Here is a 25,902-nt window from a genome sequence, read left to right on the forward strand (position 1 = left end):
TTGACTGTAAGTTTTATGATGAGATTCAGCACCATTATCTTCAATAGCTCATAGGAAATGACAAAAAGCTGAAGGAGCTGGAGAGACATCTCCAAACAAAGAACTAGGTTTCGAGCCACATAATTTTAGTGGGTTTGAACCTATTTAGAATGCAGATATGATAAAAGTCACTATGATGAGTTGCAACAATTCATCAAGAATAGTTAAGAGTAAATGTAGTAAGTTGAGAGGATTTGAGCATCTATGAATTTTTATACTGCTGTCTGCAGCTGGAAAACATGTCAATCATTGTGCATACTGAGCGAAGTATTGAACAAATAAAGTTTGCCACTGGATTTCAGCGCAAAACCCAGGAATTTTATGTATAAAACAAACAAGAGTTAGGCTGATCAATCACAATTGAAGATGTCAACAGAAGCTTCACTAATAGCAAGCTCTGAAGATCTGGGCGTTTATGATATATACTTGAAAACCACCCACTTTCCATAAACAAGTTATAAGGAATGCAGAGGAGTTCTTGAATGAAAGCTTATTGTCACTCAAACCCTCCCATCAACAAGTGATTCCTTTCCTACCACAATCTGACTTTCACCTGATCAAACACTTTCAAACATGTGCACTTAATAGTTGTAATAGGCTCACTTCCTAGGTTTGTAGCGTAATTTCACTACTTAATGGCTGATTAGAGAGTTCAGAACAAAATGCCACAGTTACAGAACATACTTTCATGATCCGATGTTTACAAATGAAATATTCCATACTGATATCACAATACCTTCAGAAACTGCATTCCTTGCCTTATCTCAGTAATTAGGCAAAAAAGCTACTAGAGTGTAAGCTCTCACAGAAGCTACCAGATGTCAAATCCTTCTTGTTGAACTCCATAATCCAGGTATCATAGACATGACAAGTCAAACTAACGCTCTCAAATCCAGCTGCATCTGCCAATGGTACATGTTGCATCCGCTCCCGTCCTCCCGGTTTTTGAGTCATCATAAGCATATCAAGTAGGGATTTAACCTTTGCGTTAGTGGTAATTTCTGGAAAAAGTGGAAGAACTTGCGCCATAACAATTACCTTCCCATCGTTCGGAAGAGCGCTGTAGCAGTTCTTCAATATCTTCACGCAGTCATCATCGCTCCAATCATTAAGTATCCACTATCAAATATCAATAATCTCATGGTTAGTTATTGAATTCTGAAATAGATTATCACATTTTCTTAAGCATGGATTATTACTGACAAAGCATAAAATGCTGAGAAGAATTAAAAGAATATTACAAAAATCAAAGGCAAATTATACTTTTACCACCCTAAATTATCATCGTTGTGGCAATGTCGCACCAAACTTTCAATTTGTGTGATTGACTCTCTTTCAAAAAATTGATGCAATGTGTCCCCCACGCTCTAAATTAGGCTTTAACGTTGCAAAAATGAGAAAGATACTAAATACTCTTTTATCACACGACACACATTCCCCATTTTAGCAAACCAAATACCATCATGTCAAAACAACAAACACCATGACTGCCAACCCTTGAGATGAAGCAGGCAGAGTTCTTTATTTCTTTAATCTAAACATCACGTTATGTAGAAAAATAATAAAATATTATACTGCTAGAAAAAATTAATCATGTTTCCTATATCTCATCCATATCTTTTTGAACTTCAAAAGTGGGTGACAAAGAGAAGTGACATCACATTAAAAGTTATTATTCATTCTTCAAGCTCAATGATAGGAGAAAACATCCTGGAGATATTGGATTTGGGAGACATTTTGGTTCCTGCCAATCGCATGGTAGCCCCTACTTACAATAATCTTGCCAAAGTTATCTGTTAAAGCAAGAAAGAGATGTAAACACCATTTTTTTTTTTTCAACTATGCCTTCCATTTTTTTTAAAATGGTCTTGGTTCCATTTTGTTGGCAAAGCCTTTTGAAGAGTTAGCTTCAAAGTAACTAGTAATTGAAATCTAAGGAAAAATGTGTAACTCTATCAACCAATTTTAAAATGAACTAACATACCTTAAATCATTTTCAACCGCTTGAATTTGAACTGAACTGTACTGGGTTGGGGATGAGAAGGTCACTGGATTGATGTGGGGATGACAAACCCAGTGGTGGCAGCAATGGCAGAAGGGAAGCCAACAGTAGTGACAAATGTTATGGGTTATAAAAACAAAAGTATGCTCCGTGGTTTGCAGGATTGGATAATTTGTGTTTATTTCAATAATTTTTTCATTTCCGTAATTTGAGATCTAATTTGGATGGTGAGACACAAATTGAAAAAATTTCCTGAAATTATGGGGCCAATCAATATTGAAAAGTGTAATTTGAACAAAGTTTACAGAAATTTGTGATAGTGCTTAAAGAATCATAAAATGCGTTGTACCTCATCCCTGTATCCTAAAAGATAAAGGACATCGATATTGCATAGTTCCAGTAATGCCATTACAACATCAATCAGATGGGTAGTCAAGACAATCATTTTCCATGCTACAAATTGTTTTGCTAAATGTTTCTAAGAGAAAGAGAAAAATGAGCCTTAAGTCACCAGTAAAAGTAAGGAACAATGCCAGAAAGATACAAAATTCACCTTCAAAAATATGGCATCTCCTTTTGGAACACTTTCAAACATATCTCCAGCTACATGTTTCACACCTGCACGATAAATTAACACCCATTTTAATCTAGATACTTTGTCAAATAGTCACGAACAGTCATCTAGACTCCAAAAAGTACAACCATTCATTAGCAATTCATGTATAGTGAAATTTAGTTAACTGGATCTAGCTAATCAATCTCAACAGTCTCCAAAACATTTCAGCCATCTCTCCACTATCTTAGAAAATTTTTATTCTTGTGGCATGACATGGTACATGGGAATTGATAATATGAAGGTTACAGACTCTCTCTCTCTCTCTCTCTCTCTCTCTCTCAGGCCCCTTTTTTTGGTGGCCTGACAGGGAACATGGAAATTAACATTATGAAGGTTTCAGAGATCATCTACTTTAACTAGAAAAAGATTTTTTTTTTTTTTTGGCATCATAACAACAGAGATGGGGTGAACTGGGAAAACATTGGATGCATTGCATTGCATCTTCGACAATTTATTGATCATTTAATCCCAAAATCTGATCAGGAAATTTATCAAATTTAGAAAATTACCTTTGGGAGAAACAAACACAATATCTTAAACAACATTATTTTTAAAAACTTACGTGATGAACAAACAACATACCAGGGTAGGGTGGCGCATGTTTTATAACATGAGGCATGTCGAAATTAATGCCCTTAATTTTGGGGTATTTTGAAATGATTAAGCTAAGGGCCACTCCGATTCCACCACCAACATCGACGATCTGATTGAGGTTCTTAAAACCGTCATAGGCCTCGAGCAACTTCTTTACAAGTATTGTAGTGTGGTTGAACATTGCAGTGTTGAAAACTTGACTGAACCTAGGGTCTCTGCCAGCGTACTCATAGGCGTGCATTCCATGAACCCTGTTAAATGGAACTCCGCCTTCAAGAACTGCATCCTTTAGTTGAGACCTAACATTCAATTTAACAATGGAGTTGGCTGCCATCACAACATTTAATAAAAGTCTAGGAACAATTTCTCACATGGGACTAGTATGGAGGATCCAGTTATGCCTTTGAAGTAGGGGTTGGAATACTAGGACATTTGACGAGCATTCCTTCACTAGATTGATAATACTAGTATGACTTCATAAAATCCCCCTTGGTAAGTGTCAAAATTCTTTACACATTTGCATAACTTGAACAATATGCAAAACAATTGACCCCAATATATCGACCCCAACTATATTGCTAATAAGTAACAATGGTGATTACGAGGCCCCGGGGGGGGGGGGGGGGGGGGGGGGGGCGGGGGGGGGGGGGGGGAAGAGGCAGGAGGGTTTGTATTCAATAATTTAAACAGGGATTTGAGGCAAAATAGAATATCTTAACTAATCAACAAGCTTTCTCAAAAGGAAGTTTGATAGAAATCCAGGGTTCCCATAAGAAAATTAATGGAAAATAAGACATAAATTAATCGCTTAGTGGGAATTGGACTTTCAAATGATCACTTCGAAGTGATCAATTTCCAAATGACTTTGGAATTTTTGTACTTTTCTATTTGGCCATTCCGCATCCACATGCTTATATAGAACTAGAAGAGAATACAACTTACTCAAAATGCTATTAATGAAATTTAATTATATTATGATGCTAATAATGAGAATAATATCACAACAATATTAGAGTAAAATCAAGGAAAATGAAGAAATATTTGGTTTCCTGAAAAAGTCATCTAATGTCAATGAAGAGAGTATTCTTAAATAAGATGATGATGATGATTTCGTTCGTGGGTTTTCCTTTAAAAGAGGCGAATGTATGGTGGATTGAAGAAATTTTTCTAGGAAACTTCCTCGAATTTTCCATTACAATATGAAAGAACGAAACAGAATACATCCCATAAAGATTGCAAAACAATTGTTACGACTAAAACAAGTATATGGAATCACTAAAAAGAGAAAGAAAAATGGACAGTGTGATTAAAAAAATAAAAGAAATGAAAGAGTAATAAAATAATAAGACTAACCAACTATCCAAGTAAACTTTGTCATGATTCAAGGTCATCAAGGGCGCTAAGGAAACCCCATCTGGATTACGCGCGAAGTACTTGGATACCGGAAGCAGAAAGTAGAGCCTACGGACAGGACAGCCATCACCGCCAGCGTTCTTAACCACAGAGCAACCAAGCACGCAGTGGTACACCAGAAGGTCGCAGATGCGTTCCAGCATGGCAGGTGCGTCGGGGTTCTTGGCGGGCATCTGGGCCGCGATCTGCGCAGCGGAGAGCGTGGCACCAGGGCCCGCATTGGCCAAGATGTCGAAAACGCGGAGCTCGATGGCTGCGTTCATGGCCATGGGCAGCACTGACCCGCACGCCAGTTCCATGGCTTGGGAGAAGACTTCATCTTCTTCTTTTTGTTTGAGTTGTCTGGGGCTTTTGGTCGCCATTGATTCTTGGGGTTCAGCTGAAGAAGACGATGCACTGCCCCCCGAATTTCCTCGTGCTTTTGCTTTGCCTTCTGGACTATAGAAGGCCGTACGGAAGTCCAAGGAACGTCAAAGATCTTTCCTCTTTTTTTTTTTTTCTTTTTTTTTAACAAAAAAGAATAAAAAATTATGCGATACAAGAAAAATCAGTTAGTTATTAAACGTGAAAATTATCTCCTCCATTTTCTCCGATAGCTTCGCTGACGCTGCCTTTCTTTTTGCATTTGCCTTTCGTGAAACGACTCTTGTTTCCTTGATTATCTACTGGTTTTATAGTTACCATAAATAACTAATAAGTCACTAATTTCTTGGTGATCTCAACATTTCAATAATAATTACTAAACAGTTTTTCAAACGTGATCTCAACATTAATCAATCGCATGTTTGTTGTCAAATATATATATATATATAAAGATGATTTAACAATATTTGAACGTACTTGTACATGTTCAACACCTTGCAACATGTGCCAACTCCTCTCTTATTTAGTCTGCTCAGCTTTAAAATTAGTACTAAACATAGTGTGATCGATTCAGGTTTTGAGTAGAATCACCTCCTCTACATGTGACCCTTGCATGCATTTTTTAGCGTATTACTAGTATACTATTCTCTTACACACACACACGGGCCGAACCATGATTTGAGACCAGAAAAAAAGAAAAAAAGAAAAAAAGAAAAGTAGCTGTCAATATCAATTTACCCCTACAAATGACCACTTCTATGTCACTCTATCCCTTCAGACTTTAATTCATTACAAAGCAAATCTAATAGAAATAAGCAGGCGAGCGTAACAAATCTTTCATTACAAAATCTACTGGAATCCTTCAGAAACTGCATACTGATATTACAATACCATCAGAAACTGCATGCATTGCTTGCCTTATCTCAGTAATTAGGCAAAACAGCTAATAGAGTGCTAGGCTCCAAGCTCCTACAAAAGGTATATTCCCTACACCACCTTACTATATGGATGTCATGTCCTTGTTGAACTCCATAATCCAGGTATTACAGACATGACATCTCAAACTAATGCTCTTGAATCCAGCTGCATATACCAATGGAAATAATTCATTTTTCTTCCGCTCCCTTCCTCCCAGTTTTTGAGTCATCATAAGCATATCAAGTAGGGATTTAACCTTTGCGAAAGTGGTAATCTCTGGAAAAAGTGGAAGAACTTCCACCATAGCAATTACCATTCCATTGTTTGGAAGAGCGCTGTAGCAGTTCTTCAATATCTTCACACAGTCATCATCGCTCCAATCATTAAGTATCCACTATCAAATATGAATATAAATAATCTCATGGTTAGTTATTGAATTCCAAAATATAGATTAGAATGGAGTGTTATTGATAAAGCATATAATGCAGAGAAGCATTAAAAGAATATTAAATAAGTCAAAGGCAAATTATACTTTATCACCCTAGATTATCATCTTTGTGGCAATGTCCCACCGAACTTTCAATTTGCGTGCTTGACTCTCTTTCAAAAAATTGATGCAATGTGTCCCCGACCCTCTAAATTAGGCTTGCATGTTACAAAAATGAGAAAGAGACTAAATACCCTTATATCACACATTGCCCATTCTAGCATACGATATACCATCATGTGAAAACAACAAACCCCATGAATGCCAACCCTTGAGATAAACAGGCAGAGTTCTTTTTTTCTTTAACTAAACATCATGTTATTTGGAGAAACGCCCCCTCCACATGGATCGGGTAATTCTATGGCTTTGTTGGCGAGTTGGCCCTCATGGAATTATTTACACCCAAGGAGATTCGAACCTTAAACCTGATGGAAATGCCACCAAGACCAAGGCCTTTATTATAATCTAGCCAAAGTACTCCGCTAAACCCAGAACAGATGCAAACACCAATTTTATAACTATGCCTTCCTAGTCACAATATGCTTCCAGTATTGCCATCACAACATAAATCAGATGGGTAGTCAAGACAATCATTTTCCATTCTACAAATTGATTTGCTAAATGTTTCTAAGTGAAAGTGAAAGTGAAAAATGAGCCTTCAGTCACCAGTAAAAGTAAGGAACAATGCCAGAAAGATACAAACTTCACCTTCAAAAATATGGCATCTCCTTTTGGAACACTTTTAAACATATCTCCATCTACATGTTTCACACCTGCAAGATAAATTAACACCCCCTTTAATCTAGAGACTTTGTCAAATAATCACGAAGAACATCCATCTAGATTCCCAAAAGTACAACCATCCATTATAGCAATTCATGTATAGCGAAATTTAAAAGTACAACCATCAATTAGCAATTAATGTATAGTGAAATTTAGTTAACTGGATCTAGCTGATCAATCTCAACAGTCTCCACAAGATTGTTGGCATCTATCTACCAACTTAGAAACATTTTATTTTTTAGGGGCATGACATGGTACATGGGAATTGATAATATGAAGTTACAGAGACCATCTACTTTAAACTTAGAGAAGTTTTTTTGTGGCATCTCTCCCTCTCTCTCTCTCTCTCTCTCTCTCTCTCACTCTTTCCTCTCTGCTTTAACTTAAAAAGCATTGTTTGTTGGTGGCCTGACAGGGCACATGGACATTAACATATGAAGGTTGCAGAGATCATCTACTTTAACTTGGAAACAGTTTTTTTTTTTCTTTGGCATCATACGTGGGCATTGAGAATATGAAGGTTGCAGGCATCAAAACAACAGAGATGTGGCGAACTGCACTTAAACAATTGAAGGGGGAAAACATTGGATGCATTGCATCTCCAACGATTTTTTTTATTCATCATTTTAATCCCAAAATCTAGAAAGGAAATTTATCGAATTTAGAAATTACCTTTGGGAGAAACAACACAATATCTTAAACAATATTATTTTTAAAAACTTACATGATGAATTGAAAACATACCAGGATAGGGCGGGGCATGTTGTATAACATGAGGCATGTCGAAATTAATGCCCTTAATTTTGGGGTATTTTGAAATGATTAAGCTAAGGGCCACTCCGATTCCACCACCAACATCGACGATCTGCTTGAGGTTCTTAAAACCGTCATAGGACTCGAGCATCTTCTTAACAAGTATGGTAGTGTGGTTGAACATTGCTGTGTTGAAAACTTGACTGAACCTAGGGTCCCTGCTAGCGTACTCATAGCTGTGCATTCCATGGACCCTGTTAAATGCACCTCCGCCTTCAAGAACTGCATCCTTCAGTTGAGACCTAACATTCAATTTAACAATGGAGTTGGCTGCCACAACAAAATTTAATAGAGACTAGGAACAATTTCTCACATGGGACTAGCATGGAGCATCCAGTTATGCCTTTGATGTAGGTGTTGGACCACTATAGTAGGATATTTGACGAGCATTCCTTCACTAGATTGATAATACCAGTACGACTTCATAAAATCCCCCTTGGGGAATATCAAAATTCTTTACAAATTTGCTTAACTTGCACAATATGCTAAACAATTGCTCCCAACTATATTGCTAATAAGTAACAATGGCGATAACGAGGCGGGGGAAAAGAGGCCGGAGGGTTTAATAATGTAATCAGGGATTCGAGGCAAAAGAGAACATCTTAACTAATCAACAAAGGTTTCACAAAAGGAAGATTGATAGAGCTTAAAAACCAGAAAATAAAAGGAAAAGAAAGAGTAAGAAAATAATGAGACTAACCAACTATCCAAGTAAACCTTGTCGTGAATCAAGGCCATCAAGGGCGCTAAGGAAACCCCATCTTGATTGCGCACGAAGTACTTGGACACCGGAAGCAGAAAGTAGAACCTACGGAAAGGAAGCCCATCACTGTCATCGTTATCAACCACAGAGCAACCAAGTACGCAGTGGAACACCAGTAGGCCGCAGATGCGTTCCAGCAGGGCGGGTGCGTCGGGGTTCTTGGCGGGCATCTGGGCCGCGATCTCCGCAGCGGAGAGCGTGGAACCAGGGCCCGCATTGGCCAAGATGTCGAAAACGCCGAGCTCGATGGCTGCGTGCATGGCCATGGGCAGCGCTGACCCGCACGCCAGTTCCATGGCATGGGAGAAGACTTCATCTTCTTCTTCTTTCTGTTTGAGTTGTTTGTGCCTTTCGGTCGCCATTGATTCTTGGGGTTGGGGTTCCGGTGAAGAAGACGACGCACTGACCAGCAGTTGCTCTCGCTTTTGCTTTGCCTTCAGGCGTCTGTTTTTGGCCATAGGGTTTTGGCCTCCTTCTGGTTTTGGGATGACCTAAATATAGTTAATAATACGTAAAATAAAGGCCATATGGGAAGTCCAAGGGACGTCAAATATCAATTTGTTAAACATGATTAATTATCTCCTCCATTTTCGCCGCCAATGTTTTCCACTTGCCTTTGCTACCAACCATTCATTTATTTATTTTTATTTTTTTTCACATGCCCGTACAAGAGGAAAAAAAAAAAAAAATTCTAACTAGTCGCAACCGATTGAGTTACCAACTTTTTCCCTCAATTGCTTACAAAAATAGACATTCCTTAATTATCGACCGGTTTTATTTATTTATTTTTTTAATGATGAAAAGATGTTTTTAATGACTCCTAAACTTTAGTAAATAACCTTTGTTTCTTTCTTCAAACATTATGGAAATCCTAACTAATATTCTATTAGTTTTTTTTAGATAATATATATATATATATATATATATATATATATATATATATATATATATTCTAATACTAGACTATTGCTTACGAGGAATGCTAGATTTCTTTCTAGTGTTCTTTCGGTGTTCATCTGGAAGGATATAAATGTAATAAAAAAATTACATCTATATCATTTTAGATGATATGGATGTAATTTTTTAATTACATTTATGTCATTTCACATGGACACAAAAAAAAAATTAGAAGGAGCTCTAACATTCCTCAAAGCCTATAAGGATCGTATTCTAAAGTTTCAAACTAAAACACATCTTTCAAAAAAACTATCTATTATTGGAGAAAATCATTATAAATTTCCTCCGAAAATATAAACTATCAAGATTGCATGTCCAAATACCTTTGAATTAGATTAATTTTCCCTCTAAGAAGCTGTATATAGTAATATACAGTTCTATTAACAATCGTTTTTTTTTTTTTCCTCAATCCTCGTTATCAATTTCCTTAGAAAATATAAACGATCAAGATTGCAAATCAAAATACGGAATTCCTATGAATTAGATCATATTGTTGCATATATGCAATTAAATTAAGGGTTAAATATGTTTGACTTTCCAGTGGTTTAATTTTATTTTATTTTATTTTATTTTATTTTTTTTTTCTATGTGCTTCATTTCGTATCGTAAATAGTACCTCGTTTTTGGTTAAAGACGGAGATGGAATCTCCGTCCAACTTCCGTCGAAAAATTGACGAAAGTCCAATTTAACACTTCTAATAAGCTGACACATGTCCTGTGCCTAATTAATTTTCGTTACCCTCTCATAGATTGGTTGATCAGTGAGAGATGTTGTTACCCTCTGGTCTGCGAGGGGGATCACTCAAGACTCAAGAGTGAAAAAGGAAGGTGTATATTTCAAGGGGTTTGACCATTGCACAACAGGTTGTGCATATTTCAAAGTTGCTCCTTACATTACTGAGGAGCTAAGAGCACTCTTATGTACACTAATACACGGGTATGAAGGATAAAATAATACAATTGTGTATTTATCGGAAAAAAGAAAAAAAGAGTACATTAATGAAGGCAATCACATGTAATCTCCCATGAGATATGCAGCATGAGGTGGAGTATGGTGCTGACTTGAAGCATGGTCCATTGGCTGTACAATATGGCCGTTACTTGTAGTAGAATCACTGCATTCTTTAGTTGAGGTTGCAGCAGTATGGGTAGTTCTGCAAGGTGTGATCTTTTCAGGTGCTGTCATGGCAGCACCTGCGGGGGATGATCTGGCAGCCTTCTGCAGGGCAGGGGAAGATCCTCTAACAAAGAGAACTTAAAGGGGCCCTGTAGCTGTAATGAGCGCCCCATTTAGGCCATTTCAATTCACGACTAACTTGAACTCAAAATTCTCCCTTTAATTTTTATTTTTTGGTACATCTTTTTTATTTTAAAGGACCAGACAAACAGATGATACATTTCCAAGTATTACACGCAACGCAAGCAAACAATCTACTTAAAAAACTCCATAACACAAAAATTACACACAAAAGATTCATATCTGATGCCGCCAAATCTTGCTTTGGTTGCCAATGCCTTGAATTCTGCTTCAGTCCTCTCCTTCCCTCCTGGGTTTTGAGCCATCATAAACACATCCATTTCACAGTTGATCTTCACACAAGTGCTAATCTCAGGCAACGTCGGAAGAACTGCCTCCTCAGCAATTACCTTTCCATCATTAGGAGTAGCATTGTAGCAGTTCTTCAACAGCTTCAAGCACTGTTCATCACTCCAATCATGGGGTATCCACTACATAAAGTATCCAATTATGTCATCTTTTCTCATTTTTGTAGCGAAACATTTAACCCCAACTAGCATTACTGTCTCCAAAACTACAAAATAAAAAACTTACCTTCATAAAAATGGCGTCCCCCTTGGGAACCCTTCTGAACATATCTCCCCCGACATGTTCCACACCTGCAACACAAATTAACACCTCTCTGTCTATATATATATAGCTTGTGGACAACATTATGAAAATGGAGATTAATTTTTATAAATGAATAGCATACCAGGATAGCGCGCGTGGGGCATTTTGTATAACATGGGGCAAGTCGAAATTAATGGCCTTAAGATGGGGGTATCTGGAAGTGATCAATTTAAGAGTGACTCCTAGGCCTCCACCAACATCAACCAATTGATTGAGTTGCTCAAAGCCTTTATAGGAGTCAAGGATCTTCTTCATAGTAATAGTGGTGTGGTTGAACATTGCTGTGTTAAAAACCTGATTGAATCTGGGGTCCAAGCCCGGATACTCGAAGGCGTGCGTGCCATGAACCCTGTTGAATGGAATTCCTCCCTCAAGAATTGCATCTTTCAGTTGGGACCTATCAATGAATCTGGGTTAGATGTCATATATGAAGAGCAGTAATCAAGTCAAGTCGAGCCGTGTATTGAATGTTCAATTAAGTTTTTATTTTTATTTTATTTTATTTTATTTAAAACACGAGTCAAGTTCGAGCTTATCACTAAGCTAGATAATCTCTTCATTTATTTTTCGAATGAGTTCGAACTTATTCACGAGCTACTTAATTAACTTATTCATCCCATATACAAAGTAAATGTCGTGATTTTTTTTTTTTGGTAAATCCATACTAAATATTAGTTATTTAATTATTGTTAAGATTATTTATTTTAGTAATTAGATAAATTACTTCAAAATTTTAAACAATCTAATCTCGAACTTATTTGTTTATCTTATAGTATGTATACATATAAACTCACCCACATGCACACAAAATATACATCAACATGCACACAAAATATACATATATCTACGTCAAGACTAACAACTATAATAATTCAAAATATATCTATTATATTATGTAGATAATTCATTTTTATATTTTTAAATGCTTAACATGATGTTAAAAAAATAATTTTTTAAAAATGATTAAAAGTAAATTATACGAATCGAGCCAAATTTATACGAGTTCACTCGTTCACGTACTCAAATAAGTCAATAAATTACAAGTTGTTTATTTTTTATTTTTGTCCATGAAATATTTAACCAACTTAAACAAGAAAGAGGTCGAAAAAAAAACCCTCCCATGACAGAAAAATAAATTATCATGCAACTAAATAATGTGGAAATTAATAAAGGATCTAGGGCTGGCAATTTTGACACGACACGACAACCCGACACGAAATTAGCGGGTTTGGGTCTACCTTAAATGGGTTTGGGTCATAAACGGGTCTACCCGTTTATCTCAGTTAAACGGGTCGTGTTACGGGTGACCCTCCAGACACGATTACCTTTTTTTTTTTTTTTTTATTATTATTATTATTATTATTATTATTATTATTATTATTATTATTATTATTATTATTATATATTTTAATAATTTTTTTTTAAAAAAAAGAAGAAGAAGAAGAAGAAGAAGAAGAAATGGGATTAGTCTGATTAGATGTCCGACTCCTTTCTACGATCCCTAAAAGCCTTAACCCCATTTGACTTCCCTTCAGTGCCTTCACAGTTCACTCCCTTTCACACCGGAATCCCTAAACCCTTTCCTCTGCTTTCCAGTTTCCACTCTCCAATCCCTTTACCCCCACCACTCGCACGGTTGCACCCACCGAAACCCTCCGATCCGAGAAAACCCTATTCAACTCAGAAGGGCTAGGGCTCCTACGGTCCTACCTCTCGGCGCCGACGACGTGGACCACTGGACTCATGTGCTGCTGTCGTTCCCGAGATCTACCGCCGCGGTGGAGGCAGCGGCCTTGTCGACACGAGGCACTGGCCGGATCACGGGTTTTTGGGCTGGGTCTCGGGCGCGAGAAGCGGGCCTAGGGTTCTCTTTGCCGCAAGATGATGATCTCTGCAAACCAATTGGGGGGTTTTTGCCGGAGATCCAGATCGAGGTTAGGGTTTTGGAAGGCTTGGCAGAGACGCCTGCGCCGGCGAGTCCACCAAGGGCGTGTAGTATGTGTTCGAACTTCACTTACTTGTTAGTGTAAATGCTTTGTAATTACTAATTAATGGATGAGCTGAAGCAATGAGGAAAAACTCTCGGTCATCTTCAATCTCATCTAGTTTCATTGTTTTTACTTTCCTTTCTCTTTGGTTTTAGTACTTGGAAGTTGGAAGAGTGTTTGATTTTAGTTCTGTTGCTTGATGATTCTTGATCATAGTTTTTGTCTTATAAATGGGTCGTGTCGACCCATACGACCCATTATGCTAGAATTGGCAGCAAGACTCCATGAACCTTGCACATAACAGAGGATTTTTTGCTCTGTTTCTCGGCAACCTTTGTTGAAGGATGCAATCCCCCATTCAGTGAATACTTTTCGAGATCAGCCGCAGGACACCAAGAATTAACTGTTTCACAAGCATTCACTGAATCTTAATTTTTAATTTTTATTTTTTATTTTAAAAAAAGGGTTAAACGGGTCGTGTTGACCCGATATGACCCGTTATGCTAAACAGGTTTCACGGGTCATGTCGGGTGACCCGTGAAATAGCCGTGTCGTGTCGTGTCTGGAACCGGGTCGTGTCTGGGTTTAGCTTAAATGGGTCGCGGGTCTTAACGAGTCGTGTCGGGTACCCGTTTTGCCAGCCCTAAAAGGATCTAATCGATCTCTCAGCTTTACGAAAAGCCTCTCTCTCTGGGTGAACCAATACCTACTCCCCCCTCAGATCTCATTTAGGAGGAAGGAAGCTCTTCCCTCCTCTTCACCCGTACAAACTTCATGTACTCCTCGTCTTCAATCTCCTTTATGTTACTTCTTCTCTAATTTTTCTAATATTTTGTTTTGAATCTTAGTGGTTAGATCTACTGCAAATTTACACCTTTCGCCTCGTCACAGCTCTGGCTCTCATTTGTAAAGCCATTTTGATCTACCATAAATTTTAAATTTAGATCTGAACCTCAAAAATCTATAATTTTGATGGTTTTTTTATTTTACCGCCCCAAATGATGTCTTTCTGCTTGTGTACATACATCTACATCTTAATTTCCTCAACTCTCTCATAAGCTAGATAGGAGTTAAGTTTTTCTTTGTTCATACTGATTACATTGTCAATCATGGGCCGCTAGAATCATCTTCGCTAGCAACTTTTTTTTCGATTGCCTTCTCTGCCTTTGAGGATTTCTTTCGAAACTGTGGCTTAATTGAAGCCAAGATTAAACTTTCTTAGTTTCTTTTTGGTCTTTCATATTCTAGATTCTGTAATTTTCTGTGTTTTGTATGTGTTATGTTTGTCATCTAAAAAAACAATAAAGAAAAATAAAAAAGTACAAATGAAGGTCCAATTTTTTTGTTGAACTCAAATGACCACAATAAGCGCGACCTCATTGTTTTTCAAGTAATTGAATTGCACGAGCAATTTTTAATTCCACGGCGACTCACTACTTATAAAACTTGTATATTTAAATATTAATATTTCACTCTGAAGGATATAGCAGCTAAAAAATTATTTTTGCACAACATTTGTACAATAAGACACATTGGTAGGAAGGTCTCACATGTATAAATCTTATTAATATTTTTTGTTGTGTAAATATTGTACACCTTTATGTTGTGCAAAGGCTTTTGAAAGAATATTTGATGAACCCCCTACTCTTAAGCTGACCCATGGAAGGGGAAATTCTTTACCTGTACTTGGCGGTATCGTCTTCGGCGATATCATCGGCTCTTGTGCGAGAAGAGGCTGGTGTCCAGAGACCAGTGTATTTCATTAGTAAGGCACTTCGCGGGGCGGAAGAAAGATATCCGAGAATAGAGAAGTTGGCTTTTGCTTTGGTGATATTAGCTCGGAATCTAAGGCCTTATTTTCAGGCGTATGCTGTCCGAGTACTGACTGAATACCCTCTAAAGAAAGTGCTCCAGAAATCGGATTTGTCGGGCAGACTTGTCAACTGGTCTGTAGAGCTTGGACAGTTTGACATAGAATTCCACCCGTGGACGGCAATTAAAGGGCAGGTTCTTGCTGACTTTCTCCTAGAATTCTGCAACATTCCCGAGTCTCAAGACCATGCACAAGTTCCAACATGGGTCATCTATGTCGACGGGTCTTCTCAGAGGCAGCGAAGTGGTGCCTGGTCGTGCTGTTGAACCCAGAAGGGCAGAGATTTCAATACGCCATCAAACTAGACTTTGTCACTACGAATAACGAAGCAGATTATAAAGCGGTATTGGCAGGGTTAACAATTGCTCGGGAACTAGGGGCCCTTGATATTGAGATTCGGAGTGACTCGCAGGTAGTCGTGGGCCAGATCTCGGGTGAGTATGCAACGCAAGGAGGTCGACTAGTCAAATACTTGGAAAAGGTGCATTGCCTCCAGTCCAACTTTAGGAGTATGATAATCAAAAAAATCTCCCGCAAGGAGAATGTCCAAGCGGAAGCGTTGGCCAGAGCAGGGTCAGCCACAGAACAGGAAATCATCAAGATGAAACGGCAAGTCCTTGTTCAACCCAGCCCTACAATAGCAGGGTTATTTGATTTAATGCAGCTAACCCAAGAGAAGGAGCCAGAACCCGAGTGGGCTTCTGATGTTATCAAATACCTAAAAGACGGGAAGCTACCTGGTGACAAAATGTACTCGCACAAGGTACGAGTGCAATCGGCTCGTTATACGATTGTTGACGGTGTGTTGTACAGGAGGGGATACTCGCATCCCCTTTTAAAGTGCCTTTTCGACTACTGAAGCTTATTACGTCTTGAGAGAAATTCATGAAGGGGTTTGTGGGAACCACTCGGGTGGTCGAGTGTTAGCCCACAAAGCAATGAGGGCCGGGTATTACTGGCCAACCATGGGAAAAGACTCGGTTGAATTCGTCCGAAGCTGTGACAAATGCCAGCAGTTCCCTCGGATTATGAAGAACCCGCCTGAGAAGCTGAATTCGGTTTTATCACCATGGCCATTTGTTAAATGGGGAGTCGATCTAGTCGGCCCAATGCCGCCTGGAAAGGGTAAAAAGAAGTTCTTAGTGGTGGCTGTAGACTACTTCACAAAATGGACAGAAGCAGAGGCACTAGCATTTGTAACTGCCAGCAATGTCATAAACTTTCTTTGGAGGTCGGTCGTCTGTCGGTTTGGAATCCCCCACGCCTTAGTCACCGATAATGGAGCCCAGATTGATGGAAAACCGTTCCGGAGTTGGTGTGCCGAACTTGGCATTCGAAACCACTACTCCACCCCAGTATATCCCAAGTCGAATGGACAGGTAGAAGCAACCAACAAGACCTTGCTGGGAACGTTGAAGAAGAAGCTGGATTGGCGGAAGGGATTGTGGGTGGAGTATGTTCCAGAAATCTTGTGGTCGTATCGAACAACGGCGAGAACTCCGACTGGGGAGACCTCGTTCTCATTGTCATACGGGACCGAGGCAGTCATACCGGTTGAAATAGGCTCCCCAAGCTACAGGGTGGCGCAGTATGACCTTAACCATAATGATGAGGGGATCTGTTTGCGTCTCGATTTGTTGCAGGGGCGAAGGGATGATGCGCAAGCAGTGGGCGAAGCTTATCGCGCCCGGGTGGCTAAATACTATAACCAAGCGGTTAACACTACGAAGTTCCAGGATGGAAACTGGGTACTCAGGAAAATAAATTTGATGACTAGAGATTCCGCTGAAGGAAAGCTTGGTGCCAAGTGGTAGGGACTGTATTCAGTAGTTAAGTGTCACGAGAAAGGAGCTTATCGTTTGGAATCCCGATAGGGCAAGTCGGTCCCAAGAGCCTAGAATGCCGAACATTTGAAGAAGCATTACATGTAACTCCGGAACCTCCTCCTTTCGTCTCCTTTTTGTAAGTTCATGAGCGTCTGAATGTAATGATCGAAGTCATGAAATGCTATACATAAATCGCTTAAGAATTTTTTTTTTTTGGTTTTCGGTTACCCTCACTCGGATAAGAGGGGTAACTTGGCATAAATTTTTTTCTTATCCTCATTCGGATAAGGGGGTAAGTTAAAACTATTTCGGTTACCCTCACTAGGATAAGGGGGGTAACTCAACATAAATTTTTTTTTTTCTTATCTTCATTCGGATAAGGGGGGTAAGTTAAAACTATTTCGGTTACCCTCACTCGGATAAGGGGGGTAACTTGGCATAAAATTTTTTCTTATCCTCCTTCGGATAAGGGAGATAAGTTAAAACTATTTCGGTTATCCTCACTCGGATAAGGGGGGTAACTCGGCATAATTTTTTTTTCTTATCTTCATTCGGATAAGGGGGGTAAGTTAAAACTATTTCGGTTACCCTCACTCGGATAAGTGGGGTAACTCGGCATAAAATTTTTTCTTATCCTCTTTCGGATAAGGGGGGTAACTCGGCATAATTTTTTTTTTTTCTTATCTTCCTTCGGATAAGGGGGGTAAGTTAAAACTATTTCGGTTACCCTCACTCAGATAAGGGGGGTAACTCGGCATAATTTTTTTTTTTTTTTTTTTTTTTTTTTTTTTTTTTTTTCTGATCTTCCTTCAGATAAGGGGGTAAGTTAAAACTATTTCGGTTACCCTCACTCGGATAAGGGGGGTAACTCGGCATAAAATTTTTTCTTATCCTCCTTCGGATAAGGGGGGTAATTCGGTATAAATTTTTTTCTTATCCTCCTTCGAATAAGGGGGGTAAGTTAAAACTATTTCGGTTACCCTCACTCGGATAAGGGGGGTAACTCGGTATAAATTTTTTTTTCTTATCTTCCTTCGGATAAGGGGGGTAAGTTAAAATTATTTCGGTTACCCTCACTCGGATAAATGGGGTAACTCAGCATAATTTTTTTTCTTATCCTCCTTCGGATAAGGGGGTAAGTTAAAACTATTTCGGTTACCCTCACTCAGATAAGGGGGGTAACTCAGCATAAATTTTTTTTTCTTATATTCCTTTGGATAAGGGGGGGTAAGTTAAAATTATTTCGATTACCCTCACTCGGATAAGGGGGGTAACTCGGCATAAATTTTTTTTCTTATCCTCCTTCGGATAAGGGGGGTAAGTTAAAACTACTTCGGTTACCTTCACTCGGATAAGGGGGGTAACTCGGCATAAATTTTTTTCTTATCCTCCTTCGAATAAGGGGGGTAAGTTAAAACTATTTCGGTTACCCTCACTCGGATAAGGGGGGAAACTCGGCAAAAATTCGATTACCCTCACTCGGATAAGGGGGTAACTCGGTATAAAATTCGATTACCCTCGCTCGGATAAGGGGGGTAACTCGGCATAAATTTCGGTTACCCTCACTCGGATAAGGGGGTTAACTCAGCATAAATTTTGTTTCTTATCCTCTTTCGGATAAGGGGGGTAAGTTAAAACTATTTCGGTTACCCTCACTCAGATAAATGGGATAACTCGGCATAAAATTTTTTCTTATCCTTCTTTGGATAAGGAGGGTAAGTTAAGACTATTTCGGTTACCCTCACTCGGATAAGGGAGGTGACTCGGTATAAATTTTTTTTTCTTATCTTCCTTCGGATAAGGGGGGTAAGTTAAAACTATTTCGGTTATCCTCACTCGGATAAGGGGGGTAACTCAACATAAATTTTTTTCTTATCCTCCTTTGGATAAGGGGGGTAAGTTAAAACCATTTCGGTTACCCTCACTCGGATAAGGGGGGTAACTCGGCATAAATTTTTTTTTCTTATCTTCCTTCGGATAAGGGGGGTAAGTTAAAACTATTTCGGTTAACCTCACTCGGATAAGGGGGGTAACTCGGCATAATTTTTTTTTCTTATACTCCTTCGGATAAGGGGGGTAAGTTAAAACTATTTCGGTACCCTCACTCGGATAAGAGGGGGTAACTCGGCATAAATTTTTTTTCTTATCCTCCTTCGGATAAGGGGGGTAAGTTAAAACTAATTCGGTTACCCTCGCTCGGATAAGGGGGGTAACTCGGTGAAAATTCGGTTACCCTCGCTCAGATAAGGGGGGTAACTTAGCATAAGACGAACTACCGCAAACGTTAAATGAAATAACTTAGGTAATGCAGTAACAATTACCTTAGTTATTTAGGGGGGAAGGTAGAGGATGAAATCCGTGGTAAAACTAACTTCTATCCCCTCCAATTCATGCGGTAGGGTTATGCAATGATACCCAACATCCGACAATTTTTGTAATCTTCCTTGTTCTCAGCAATCTCAAAAGAAAAATAAAGAAAGGAACTAAAACTAAGCCAACGAATAAATCCATTAATTTAATTTGCTTGAAATAGGAGTGTATACAAAGCCAAGCCTAAAGAAGTCTACTCGCCATCAGGTTGGTCGTCTTCCGGATTATCGTCTCTGCTATGTTCTCCGTCCGACGCGTCCTCGGGATTTGGAGCATCTTTGCTCCAGTCGAAAACGTCGGGGAAATACTCGATCCTGAGATCCAACAGCTCTGAGTAACACGAACTCGAAAGCGACAAGAAGTTGGAACTCACGTTCTCAAAGGATACTTGCAGCCGATCCGAGCGAAGAACTAAAGCTCGAAAGTTCTCGAACCCCATATGGAAGCCAAAAGCCCAAGCTTTGGTCTGAAGCCAAGGAATGAAGGACAGTTGCTCGGAGAGTCTCCTAACTTTGGCTTTATAATGACGATATTTCCTCTGAATTCTCTGGTATCGGCCTTCTATCCCCTCCAACTTTTTCAAGAGTGGATTCCCTGTCGGCAACAACTTGATACTTATCAGCCTCGTCGAGATCTCTCTCAGATACGGCCTTTCCCAGTGCTAATGATACTTCGTCTTTTTCAGCCGATATCCGGCCCTTGTCACTTAGGGTTCGTTCCTTCTCGGCAAGAGCTATGTCCTTCGCAGTAAGAGCCGTGTCTCGCTCGGCAAGAGCTGCGTCCCTCTCGGTGACCAGACGAGCCTTTTCAACGACCAACGCTTCTTTGGCTAGGACCGCCGAATTGAGGTCCGCTACGAGGGTCAATTTTTCGTCTCTCAAGGAACTCAGCTCTCCAGAGAGGCATTCCGCTTTTTGACGTGCTCTGACCGACTCGGCAGTTAATCGCATCCATTCGGCATCGGGCAGTACCTCCTCGCCCCCGGTTTCGGAGGAAAGGTTGAGAACCTGTAATACCCCGTATTTTAAGATATTGAATAAAATATCTTAAAATATGATTTATGACCTAATAATAATGTAAACGAATAAATATGAATATTTATGAAAATAAATATTCATTTAGAAGTATTTATATTTTTAATTTGATAAAAACTCAATCGGACCTTAAACTTTGGAATGATGGAAACAGGGTCAAAAGAACTCCGTTTTGGTCGATTCAAAGTTCAAAACGCTTGTCTCAAAGTCCTCTAGCTACCCTACGAATTTCATAATTTTTGGACTCCGTTTAGGGTGCAAAATACTTGTGAAATATACCACTCCTGATTTGGGCGAAAATTGGATAGTAGTAATATGTGGGCCCATTTTAATTCTTCATAAGCCCAGCCCACGCGTACAGCCCAGCCCAACCCACATCTGGCTTCACGTCTAAGCCCAGTCCATTTTTAAGTCATTAGAAAACTAAAAACAAACAACCGTAGCTTAGTTAATAGATTAAGTTAAATTAGTTGAATTTGAACTTCTTGTTCGTTAGAGATAAGTGATATTGGTCGATTTTGATTCTTTGAATCTGCCATTGAACACCTGCAAGGCTCCTGTCCATAGATTGAAATTGTGCTGGGATGATCCTCACCTTTCGGTCTTCTATATAAAGAGAGCATGGGCAATGGGTTTTGCACACACAAAGCCGAAGCTCTCTTCCCTTCTTCCCCATTCTCTGTTTCTCTCTGAACCTGACCCTGAAACTCCTAAAAACAGTTCTTACCCACACGGGAACTACTAAAACTGGTATGACTGACCCTACGGAAAAAGAAGAAGAAAGGAACTCTTCAAAACCCTCTTGAATAAAGAGGTAATCTCGGATACCATTTCCCTTTGAATATGGGGGGTAAATCTCCCCGCCTAACGATGTGGATCCCATCCATGAATTGTGAGGAATAAAACTAGAGATAAGATATATCAATTGGGACCCAGACGACGAGCCCGGAAACAAACACCCATGGTCATTAAACAAGGAAGACGAGGATAGGACCTCGTAAAAAACAATGCCCTTATGAAATCCCACTCATCACCGAAACACATCAGAATGATTGCTGGGAATGCCAGAGAAGCTGATCTACTTAGTGCTGCAGATTAGTAATAATGGGGCACGGAAAATTATAATTTCCCATCTTCAAGGTCACTGGCTGCCTGGGAACCCTTAAGAATGGGGAGTGAACCCCTTTAACAAATCAGGTTACGGAGACGTCCCCTACAACAGGTCTTGCTTTCGGGACACCATTGATATTTAGACTTCTATCGTAGGATAACACAGAAAAGGAATGAGATGTCTCATGGATAGTTCCTCCTTAGATAAGGAGGTATTCCTCGGATAACGAAACAAAAAAATTCCCCCTTGGACAAAACGTCTGCTGTTGGATAACGGGGACAAATTAAACGTTAGCTCCTTGCAGACCGGATCCATTGAGTTGGAAAGGAAGTAGCAAGTGTGGCTTTTCTTTGGATGGAGTAGAGACTCACCTCATATGAGGAGACCAACGTAGTCCTCGGAAAGCGTGTGATGAGATAGAGGTAGCCATGATGGCTGACCTCATTATAAATTTCCTCCGAAACTATATATGATGAAGATTGCATGTCCAAATACCTATGAATTAGATCATATTGTTGCAGATATGCAATTCAATTCAATTTATTGATTACTATATACAGTTCTATTAACATTTGTTTTTTTTTCTCAATCCTCATTATCAATTTCCTTTGAAAATATAAACGATCAAGATTGCATATCGAAATACGGAATACTTATGAATTAGATCACATTGTTGTAGATATGCAATTAAATTAAGGGTTAAATATGTTTGATCTCATATGGTTTAAAGACTTTATTTTTTACCTCCTGTAATTCATTTCGTATCGTAGATGGTACGGCGTTTATGGCTAAAGATGGAGATTGTACTTTTGTCCAACTTCCATCCAAAAATATACTTAAGTCCACGTCAATATTTCTAAGAAGCTGACACGTGTCATGTGCCTAATTAATAATTTTTTTTTTTTTAAAAAAAAAAACTTAAAAATAAAAAAGCTTTAAAAAGTTAAAAGAAGAAAAAAGAGAGGGGTGACTCGAGCCACCCTATGACCGGTTTGGGGGTGGGTTTGGCCACCCCTATGGCCCACAAGGTCAAATAAAAAACAAAAAGAAAAAAGTTTAGAGTTTGATTAGTTGATTTTTGACATGCCGACAGGATTGACAACCAAGAAAGAAAAAGGAGACTAGTTGAGGAGATTGTAATTTGAAAGATCTCTCACATAATTGGTTTCTACAATTATCCCAATTCTCCGGTTTGAAGATTCTCCATAATTACCATATTTTGCATTGCCTAGCTTTAGATCTAAGTATTTTCATAATTACTACATTTTTCCTTCTTCTGTTTTATTTCCATTAGATTTTATTACTTTTTGAAGCTTTAGAATTTCATCATAAGTTTGGAACAGTTTATCATTATCGATCGTGTGTATTGAAAACAATACTTTTCAATCACGTCTATCGATTTTGTTACGTCAAAAAAGATTTCTCTGACACTCAGAGACAACTTACGTAGGGGCGTATGGGCCAAGGCCTCCAATCTTTTAAAATTTCCTTGAACCATGTGTATTTGGGTTGTGGGCCACTACCCGTTAATCTAACCTAAGAAGTTGGGATCCTAATACGACCAACCCGGACTAGGATCCTCTAGAGGATCTCCAGTTGAAAGCAACTGGAGAGGAGTCAGTCTTTTATAACATAAGGGTATAATTGTAATTTCACTTGTTATTTGGACAATTATACCTTTATGTTATAAAGGACCAACAACTGAAGAGGATCCTCATGCAACCGCCCGTACCCTTGAGCAATGCGGTAGAAACGCTAAAGCTCTTCCATTATTTGGACAATTATATCCTTATGTTATAAAGGACCGGCAACCGGAGAGGATCCTCATACGACCGCCCCCTACCCATGAGCAATGATGTAGAAACGCTAGAGGCTAGAGCTCTTCCAAGCCACCCATCAATCCCAAACCTCACCATGACCACCAAAAGACCAAGAAAAGCTCTTCCTCAAAGCATTGCGGCCAAAACATGAAAAGTTGTTCCAAGCCAACGGATCAAAAGAAGAAGTGTAGGTAGGCCAACTGCTATTGTTTGTTACCCTCTCACAGATTGGCTGATCAGTGAGAGATGTTGTTACCCTCTGGTCTGCGACTGCGAGGGGGATCACTCAAGAGAACATAAAGGGGCCCTGCACCTGTAATGAGCTCCCCATTATATTTAGGCCATTTCATTTCACGACTAACTTGTACTCAAAATTCTCCCTTCAATTTTTATTTTAAAGGTCCAGACAAACAGATGATACATTTCCAAGTATTACACGCAACGCAAGCAATCAATCTACTTAAAAAACTCCATAACCCAAAAATTACACACAAAAGATTCATATCTGATGCCACTAAATCCTGCTTTGGTTGCCAAGCCCATGAATTCTGCTTCCGTCCTTTCCTTCCCTCCTAGGTTAATTTGAGTCATCATAAGCACATCCATTTGACAGTTGCTCTTCGCAGAAGTGCTCATCTCAGGCATGATCGGAAGAACTGCCTCCACAACAATTACCTTTCCATCACTTGGAGTAGCATCGTAGCAGTTCTTCAACAGCTTCAAGCACTGTTCATCACTCCAATCATGGAGTATCCACTGCAAAAAGTATCCATTAATAATGACATCTTTTCTCATTTTTGTAGCAAAACATTTAACCCCAAATATATAGAGAAGTTATGAAACTCACCTTCATAAAAATGGCGTCCCCCTTAGGAACCCTTCTGAACATATCTCCCCCGACATGTTCCACTCCTGCAACACGAATTAACACCTCTCTTTAATTATCCACATATGTGAACAACATTACAAAAGATGCATGGAGATCTATGAATGAATATAGCATATATACCAGGATAGTGTGGGGCATTTTGTATGACATGAGGCAAGTCGAAATTAATGGCCTTAATGTTGGGGTATCTGGAAGTGATCAAGTTAAGAGTGACTCCTAGGCCGCCGCCAACATCAACCAATTGTTTGAGGTGCTCAAAGCCTTTATAGGAGTCAAGGATATTCTTCATAACAATAGTAGTGTGGTTGAACATCGCTGTGTTGAAAACTTGATTGAACCTTGGGTCCAAGCCCGGATACTCGAAGGCGTGCGTGCCATGAAACCTGTTGAATGGAATTCCTCCCTCAAGAACTGCATCTTTCAGTTGGGACCTATCAATGAATGAATACGGGTTAGCCTAGTGGATTTGGATCAATTTGCTCCATCCATTTTAAAGCAATTATCAAGGAGGTAATTAAAAAAAAAACAGAGGAGGGGGGAAATAGAAAACAGACCAGCTATCTAAGAAGACCTTGTCTTGAAGCAAGGCCATGAAAGGGCCCAAAGAGACGCCATCTTCGTTGCAGACGAAGTTTTTAGACATAAGAGAAAGACTGTAAAGCCTCTGGAAAGATACAGAGTCATCCGCAACCACAGAGCAATCAAGCAGAGAGTGGGTGGCAAGCATCCTGAGAATGCGGTCCAGCATCATGGGTGCATCTGGGTTGTTGGTGGGCATCTGTTGTACAATCTGCGAGGGGGAGAGCTTGGCTCCAGAACCCGCTTTGGCTAGGATTTCAAAAACGCCAAGCTCGATGGCCGATCGCAATGCCATGGGCAGCACAGTGGAGGTCGCCACCTGCATCGCATAGGGAAAGGTATTTTCTTCTTTTTGATCACCGTCAACCATTCTTGGGTTCGATTTCATTGGAGAGGCCATTGTAGAAATTAAACTTGAAGTGAAGTCTGCTCTAAATGTGTTCAAATACTGAAAGTATAATCATTGAGTCGAAGTGGCCCCCCAGAAATGTGGTGCAAAAAACGTGTAATTTTTTTTCCTTACTTTCCATTATGTTTACTTAAATCACTTTTTCCTCGTTTTTCATTGCCAATGGAAGACACGTGCAAACAGTTGCCATAGACTTTTGCGAAGATCCATTCTTCTAAGATAAGTTGAGTATGGGGGGTTAGGACATAAATTAATTACAAATTAGTCTAATAAAATGATACATGTTTCTTAATTTGCGAGAGATAAATGTTTGTTGCACCCGTGAAATAAAAAGAAAAAGTTTTGA

The 25,902-nt window shown here is 39.2% G+C and overlaps 4 protein-coding genes across 4 annotated transcripts; all 4 read right to left on the reverse strand.

The window, feature by feature from the left end:
• Nucleotides 1–309: 309 nt before the first annotated feature.
• Nucleotides 310–5,105, reverse strand: LOC133864118 (caffeic acid 3-O-methyltransferase-like). Its single transcript, XM_062300342.1, has 4 exons — nucleotides 4,605–5,105; nucleotides 3,240–3,550; nucleotides 2,595–2,659; nucleotides 310–1,158 (listed from the first exon to the last, which is right to left on the reverse strand). Exons 1-4 carry the CDS (start codon nucleotides 5,024–5,026, stop codon nucleotides 811–813), a joined length of 1,146 nt encoding a protein of 381 aa, XP_062156326.1. The 5' UTR covers nucleotides 5,027–5,105; the 3' UTR covers nucleotides 310–810.
• Nucleotides 5,106–5,752: 647 nt separating this feature from the next.
• LOC133864117 (caffeic acid 3-O-methyltransferase-like) lies at nucleotides 5,753–9,296 on the reverse strand. Its single transcript, XM_062300341.1, has 4 exons — nucleotides 8,729–9,296; nucleotides 7,960–8,270; nucleotides 7,141–7,205; nucleotides 5,753–6,339 (listed from the first exon to the last, which is right to left on the reverse strand). Exons 1-4 carry the CDS (start codon nucleotides 9,247–9,249, stop codon nucleotides 6,028–6,030), a joined length of 1,209 nt encoding a protein of 402 aa, XP_062156325.1. The 5' UTR covers nucleotides 9,250–9,296; the 3' UTR covers nucleotides 5,753–6,027.
• A 1,838-nt stretch (nucleotides 9,297–11,134) lies between these two features.
• LOC133863128 (cathecol O-methyltransferase 1-like) lies at nucleotides 11,135–14,561 on the reverse strand. The gene is made up of 4 exons (XM_062299119.1): nucleotides 14,518–14,561; nucleotides 11,747–12,066; nucleotides 11,580–11,647; nucleotides 11,135–11,476 (listed from the first exon to the last, which is right to left on the reverse strand). The coding sequence occupies exons 1-4, from the start codon at nucleotides 14,559–14,561 to the stop codon at nucleotides 11,180–11,182; spliced, it is 729 nt and encodes a 242-aa protein (XP_062155103.1). The 3' UTR covers nucleotides 11,135–11,179.
• A 9,480-nt stretch (nucleotides 14,562–24,041) lies between these two features.
• LOC133864192 (caffeic acid 3-O-methyltransferase-like) lies at nucleotides 24,042–25,547 on the reverse strand. Its single transcript, XM_062300456.1, has 4 exons — nucleotides 25,123–25,547; nucleotides 24,689–24,999; nucleotides 24,527–24,591; nucleotides 24,042–24,435 (listed from the first exon to the last, which is right to left on the reverse strand). The coding sequence occupies exons 1-4, from the start codon at nucleotides 25,545–25,547 to the stop codon at nucleotides 24,136–24,138; spliced, it is 1,101 nt and encodes a 366-aa protein (XP_062156440.1). The 3' UTR covers nucleotides 24,042–24,135.
• Between the last annotated feature and the right edge of the window lie 355 nt (nucleotides 25,548–25,902).

This window comes from Alnus glutinosa, chromosome 3 (assembly GCF_958979055.1).
Source record: "Alnus glutinosa chromosome 3, dhAlnGlut1.1, whole genome shotgun sequence".
Taxonomy (NCBI): Eukaryota; Viridiplantae; Streptophyta; class Magnoliopsida; order Fagales; family Betulaceae; genus Alnus; species Alnus glutinosa.

Bases quoted from the DNA above. Each gene is read 5' to 3' on its own strand.
- LOC133864118 (XM_062300342.1), bottom strand. From the start codon at position 5,026: ATGGCGACCAAAAGCCCCAGACAACTCAAACAAAAAGAAGAAGATGAA. The intron at 2,660-3,239 runs GTATGTTGTTTG...TTTATCGTGCAG, and splicing joins ACATGCGCCACCCTACCCTG to GTGTGAAACATGTAGCTGGA. The intron at 1,159-2,594 runs GTGAATTTTGTA...GATATTTGATAG, and splicing joins GAGATGCCATATTTTTGAAG to TGGATACTTAATGATTGGAG.
- LOC133864117 (XM_062300341.1), bottom strand. From the start codon at position 9,249: ATGGCCAAAAACAGACGCCTGAAGGCAAAGCAAAAGCGAGAGCAACTG. The intron at 8,271-8,728 runs GTTAGTCTCATT...ATTGAATGTTAG, and splicing joins AAGGTTTACTTGGATAGTTG to GTCTCAACTGAAGGATGCAG. The intron at 6,340-7,140 runs GTGAAGTTTGTA...CATATTTGATAG, and splicing joins GAGATGCCATATTTTTGAAG to TGGATACTTAATGATTGGAG.
- LOC133863128 (XM_062299119.1), bottom strand. From the start codon at position 14,561: ATGGCTTTACAAATGAGAGCCAGAGCTGTGACGAGGCGAAAGGT. The intron at 12,067-14,517 runs GTAAATTTGCAG...CATCTAACCCAG, and splicing joins GCTGTGACGAGGCGAAAGGT to ATTCATTGATAGGTCCCAAC. The intron at 11,648-11,746 runs TATCCTGGTATG...TAATTTGTGTTG, and splicing joins ACAAAATGCCCCACGCGCGC to CAGGTGTGGAACATGTCGGG.
- LOC133864192 (XM_062300456.1), bottom strand. From the start codon at position 25,547: ATGGCCTCTCCAATGAAATCGAACCCAAGAATGGTTGACGGTGATCAA. The intron at 24,592-24,688 runs GTATATATGCTA...TTCGTGTTGCAG, and splicing joins AAATGCCCCACACTATCCTG to GAGTGGAACATGTCGGGGGA. The intron at 24,436-24,526 runs GTGAGTTTCATA...TACTTTTTGCAG, and splicing joins GGGACGCCATTTTTATGAAG to TGGATACTCCATGATTGGAG.